Source organism: Aegilops tauschii, chromosome 3, assembly GCF_002575655.3.
Source record: "Aegilops tauschii subsp. strangulata cultivar AL8/78 chromosome 3, Aet v6.0, whole genome shotgun sequence".
Lineage (NCBI taxonomy): Eukaryota > Viridiplantae > Streptophyta > Magnoliopsida > Poales > Poaceae > Aegilops > Aegilops tauschii.
Window position 1 is genome coordinate 573,452,332 of NC_053037.3, and position 5,684 is coordinate 573,458,015.

Genomic DNA, 5,684 nt, shown 5'->3' on the forward strand with positions numbered 1-5,684 from the left:
AAGAAAGTCATAAGTATGTTGATCTAACTATCGGTAAATTGTTCAAGAAAAATGCTCGTGCACGTTTCAGTTAGTTTTTCACATTTGAAAAGTAGCCTTTTGAGATTTTGTACTATCTCCGACTCATCCTTGAAAATAGCTTTGGCCTTTTTCAAACCGAAGGGTTGCGGCTCGGTGGGGATGTGACGCGTGCTGCATGCAGCTGCTCCTGCTGGCGTGGCGTGCGTGAGTTTTTCTAGAGCTGGCATTCATCGTTACTCCCTTCGTTGCTAAGTTTTCTAAAATTAGCAAAACGTGAATTTATGCTCTAAAATATGTCCACATACATCTATACGTAGTCCATACTGAAATCTTAGTAAAAACTTATATTTCGAAACGGAGGCACCTTTTTCTCCTTCCCCCTCTCCCGTTCCATTTGAACACTCTCCTCAGATTTACCTCATCTCGTCTCCTCCTTCGGCCGCCGCTCTTGCTGTGTTCCTCCGCAGATAGATCTGGTAACCACCGAATCCTTGCTCTAGTCTGTTCATTTCTTTATGCAGCTGTTGTTTCATTTTCAGTCTCCTTCACGCTGCACCTTCCCTTGTTTTTTTACAGGCCATCTAGAAGGAGAGGCGCGCTCATGTCGCAGGAACCGGAGCGTGCGGCAATGGCGGCCGCGTCCGGCGAGCTTCCGCCTGCTGCTAGAAGGGAGATGAAAGATCCGGGTTTTGCAGAATCCTCTCCGGCGGTCCCGGCCATGGCGGCCGAAGACAGGTGGTCCACGCTTCCGGGCGACCTCGTCCGCCGCATCGCCGACTCCTTCCTCGACGACAACAACCTCGACTGGTACATGGACTACCGCGCCGTCTGCACCGGCTGGCTCGCCGCGACCGACGACCCAAGGAGCGATGCCTCCGACCCCCGCTTTCGCCCGAGCCGGTGGATCGTCCTCGACGAGGTTTTCCAGAGCGATGGGAATCTGCTCCTGTTGAACACCGACACCGGCCGCTTCCTCCGCAAGAATCTTCCGCAGCTCGGCGAGTACCACCTCGTGGCCACCACTCTCGACGGCTACTTCGTTCTCGCGGAAAAAACCGCTCCTCACGCCGTCTGCGTCCTCAACCCTCTTACCGGCGTCGTGATCCGTTTCGCGGCGCCCGTGCCCCCCGATGTTGGAATCGCTGATGTCATTTTCCCCCAAGGCTCTTCGCTCCGGCTCGCCGTGTTCTCCGACTCATCTCGCAAGGCTTACTCGGCGGCTCCTCACAGTGAAAGTTTCGTCAGATACAACCATAAGCAGCCAGCAGCTTACGATTTCTTCCGGAAGGCGATCGTGGGTGGTGTCTACGCAAGCTTTTCTGAAGCATCCGTAGTTCGTGAGATGATTATTTGCTTAGGCAAATTTCTGCCGGTTAATCTTTCCCCTGTGACCGAGGTTTTCTCCCTTGATCTTCCTGGACATGGGTACGGCATGCGGTGTTTCCTAGTGGATTTGCATGGGCATATATGTATCGTCATGAAGATCTTGAATCCACAGGGAGTCTTGGCTCTCTTTGCTCTTCAATATGACACCGAGACAAGTAAGCTCTGCCTTCTGAAGACCCCAGACAGATATGCCATCTTCATCGGTGACCACAGGTGCTTCTCCGTCGATGTTGATGAGTTCCCAGGAACTGAGCCAGACTGTGTGTACTACACTGAACATTTGGGTTCATCCGCTCATATCTGCAAGTGCAACATCAAGGATAACAAAATGGAGAGGATCTCTGAAGCTGCTGATTTTGTGAAGCAGGACAAGAAGTTTGTCCTGGTCGCTGACCGTCCTTACACCATCATCCACCTTCTGGTCAGCTACACCATCAACAACCCAGATTCTCAACTGGCCTTGCAACAGATTCCATAAGGCGTCGGCAGATCTTCGTTTAATTCCTAAGGACAGTGATTTTGATCCGACAAGAAGGCTATGCATTTGCTAAGTAATTTTTCTTGTTTCCCTTCTAATCTTTCGTTCAGTTATTATGGTTATTATGCCTTGCCTGGTTAAGAGTAAGAACAGGTAGATTCTATGTTAGATCACCTTTAGTGGAAGTGCAGTTTGATGTCTTAATTGGTACTATTTGGTATCAACCTAATGCGACATCTATTATCGTGCTTGATGGATGCTATCTTATTTAGATGTGTCCACTTGTTCTTCTCTTGTATTACTACTTCCTAGCAAATGCAATGTGGTGCTTAATTTCTGGCAGTAGTAAATATTGGCCCAAATTTTGGCAACTTCTGGATTTTGCTACTGCAGTGGAACAATCTGGGCAATGTCATATACTGTGCAAGAAATGGTTTTAGATTTGCTTACTGACAGTTTGTCGAGCTGCTGTACGATGTGTCCTGGGCATACAACAGGTTATGAAAGGAATGTTTCACCTATTTTTGTAATGCTCTGATGCGTCTATACTCTATACTTGAGCCCCTTGAACTAGTTGCATTTGTAGTTTGTTCGTTGTATTTATGGGCATCACTGAAGACACACAATCTGCAGCATGAATGTTGTTAAAGAGCTAAACTAAAGATGTTCTCTGCTTATAAATATTTGTCACGCAGTTGGTCGTTGCTGTTTCTACAAGGGTATTGTAGATTCTGTACCTTTTTTGTACTACATTTACATAGATTTTATCCTGTTTAGAGATTGTGTGTGTCTACCTGATCACGAACGAGAGAAGTAGACTATCAGGAGCTCAAAATGTCTGTGTACTGCTGCAACAGTAAGCAGAGAACAGTTGTTGGAAGTAACATAGGCTAGTGGATGAACTACTGAAACATCATTTCTAACCATATCTTGTATGATTTCTTCATCTAGAACTGCAGCGCCATCGGTTTGTTCTCAGACAACAATGCGTAAGCGTTTCTTAATTGTAGCTGCAGTTGATGGGCCAATCATTCAGTTTGCTTCTAGTATAGGTTCTATCCTCGGGCAACTGCTGGACACTTGAAGTCTGCATTTTGCCACTGAGATCATCAATGCATTCAGACAGCATATCTATTGTTTTTTCTAATTATCAGATTGGTAGACGGTTAGTGGTTCAGGGTCCAAGTGTATAATTTTCAGCACTAACTCAAAGCTTAATTCCAAGTGGTTCAGGCTAGTGTTTTTCTTTCAGACGGGACACATTTGGAACTCCGATTTCTCCTGAAGAAGAACTACTCTCAAAAACAAAAACAAAAAAAGAAGATACGAAACAAACATGGGTGCAAGTATTACTTAGTTCGTTTGGGATGGAGTATCTGCATGCATGACATTCTAAACACTACAACAAAATAGCATATCACTGACCTGCTATTAAGCATCTACACTGACGGAGTGACGGGCTACCCTGCCCGTCTGACAAACAGAAAACCCACGGGCCTGTCCAGGCCCGCACCACCTATGGTCTTCGGCGACGTAGCTCTCCCTCCATCCTCCGCTTATGGCCATGACTTATTAACTCTTTTTTCAAGCGGAGGTGGCAAATAGATTACAGAAGCAACAGTAATAAGTAAGTTTCACATTATGTCTTATATGTGGAATGTAAAATATCTATCTAGAAGTACGCCATCATCTTTCAAATTTATAAATATAATTGTGTACTAAACTCTCCCCCCTGATTACAACCGGGGTGGGGCCCCAGCCACTAATTCTGCTCCAGTTAATTACCCCCACGTCAACCTTTACGTAAAATCATCACGTAAGATTACGTGGGTCTAGAATTACTGGTGATCCAAATATAACAAGGTAACATTTTCGACAATAATGTTGCTTACTGTATACTTTTGGCGATATTGCAAGGAAATTCACCAAAATAAGGTTGGTATAATTTGGGACCTCGACCATTGACATTATTTTTTTGCTTGCAGGAGACACATAGTACCCCGAAGGTATGTATATAGAATCTTACCAAGAAGTCATAAAATAAATACACAAAATAGCAAGCACAATTTTATAGGTGCATAGCATACCACTGGAATGACCGATTGACCATCAACCAAATATTTATAGCATAATAATGCCGCTAAAACGTAAAAGAACATGACAACAGTATTAAGTTCGGTGAGGATTTAGCTGCACTGAAGATGTTCTACTACAAGCAAGAGAAATGATGTATACTAAATCGTAGTTTATGTTCAGTCATATAAGCGGTAGGAACTTAAATTGGTAGTATTCAGCCTACCGCTCATGCTGGAAAAATAGTGCAAGTATACATTTGAGTTATCAAGAGTTAATATCCACGGGATAAAAAATTGACGGCTACATCATTTGCTCAGAAATAACTAGATAAAGCTGGGAACAAATTAAACACGGTACTAGAAAAAAGAGTACTACCAACTCATCAGCAAATTTGGTGCTCCCTTCATTGTCATAGTTATAGTCCTTTTCCGCCCAAGAGGGTCTTGAAGGATGAACGTCTTATCAGTCACCCAATGCTTGCCATCATCTTGAGATATATCCGCTACATCATTGGATGTAGCTCTAGGCCTCTACCCATGGACATGTTCGCAAAAAAAGTAACTTGTCCAATTTTCTTTTGAAGTTCTTCATATTTCATTTTGGTAGGAATAAGTATCCATTTCACGCAATTACCACACTGCATAACATATCTATCAATGGTGATTTTTTAGAAACCATGTGCGTATATTTCCCTTCTCACGACTTTTTGAAATGGATACTTAATCCTAGCAAAACTAAATATGAATAAATTTGGGAGAAAAGAAGAAAAGTTAGGTTTTGCTAACTTGTCCATGGGGTGGAAGCCTGGAGGTAGATTTGATGATCCAATGAATATAGTCAAGTTTTTGATGATTGATAAACCATGCATTGCCCAAGCCTCTGGGGTGGGAAGGGACGATAAATATAAAGAGTCAAAGGAGCACCAAATTAGCTGAGGTGTGAGTTAATTTTTTTTAATACGATAATTAGTTTGTTTCCCAACTTTATATAGTTACTAGATGATACCCCGCGCGTCGCTGCGGGAATTGGTTGCAATATAATTAAGTGAGATTTGTTTCCATTTGTAGGAATATGATCTTTGGTAATGAAATGACTAAATATAATTTACTGTACATGAGTATTATATTGTATAGTTTCAAAATATCCATTACATGTAAATAGCATGATAGAATGCATGGGGGGGGGGGGGTCTATATCCATGCATGGATCTGCCAGACTCCTTTCAGAGAATCAAAGTGAATAGTTAGATTAGCATTGTAAAGAGTAAGGATGAATTGATGGAGCTCATCTCCTATCCTTACAATTTGGTATAGCAAGCTTGCACTAAGTTTTGCTCACGTTGTTATTCCCTGAAGACTTTGTACTGGAAGGTAGCAGGCCGATGGAATTAAAGGATGGCAATGGACTATGAATAGAAATATATAATCCAGGGAATTATTCTGGTGGATAAGTTAAATGTCTTCCTGAAAGTGACTGAAGTTTTGCAATGATAAACATTAGGTCGATTCAAGGGTAGAGAAAATAAATCTTCATCTGTCAGACATATGTGGGATCCTAATCAAAGGGCAGAGAAGATTGTCGGCCATTTGTTGTGGGAGGTCATATTGATATGGGAATAATATAAAAGAATGCGTAGACTGCAATGTATGCATCCCGATCATAGTATAGAGATAATAACTAAGTAATTATATACCTCTACTTCAGTATTACACAATCATCTGGC

At 42.7% G+C, this 5,684-nt stretch overlaps 1 protein-coding gene across 1 annotated transcript; it reads left to right on the forward strand.

The window, feature by feature from the left end:
* Positions 1 to 611: 611 nt before the first annotated feature.
* On the forward strand, positions 612 to 3,332 carry LOC109762909 (uncharacterized). Its single transcript, XM_020321796.3, has one exon. It carries the CDS (start codon positions 623 to 625, stop codon positions 1,883 to 1,885), a length of 1,263 nt encoding a protein of 420 aa, XP_020177385.2. The 5' UTR covers positions 612 to 622; the 3' UTR covers positions 1,886 to 3,332.
* The last annotated feature ends 2,352 nt before the right edge of the window (positions 3,333 to 5,684 follow it).

Coding starts and splice junctions, on each gene's coding strand:
- LOC109762909 (XM_020321796.3), top strand. CDS start 623: ATGTCGCAGGAACCGGAGCGTGCGGCAATGGCGGCCGCGTCCGGCGAG.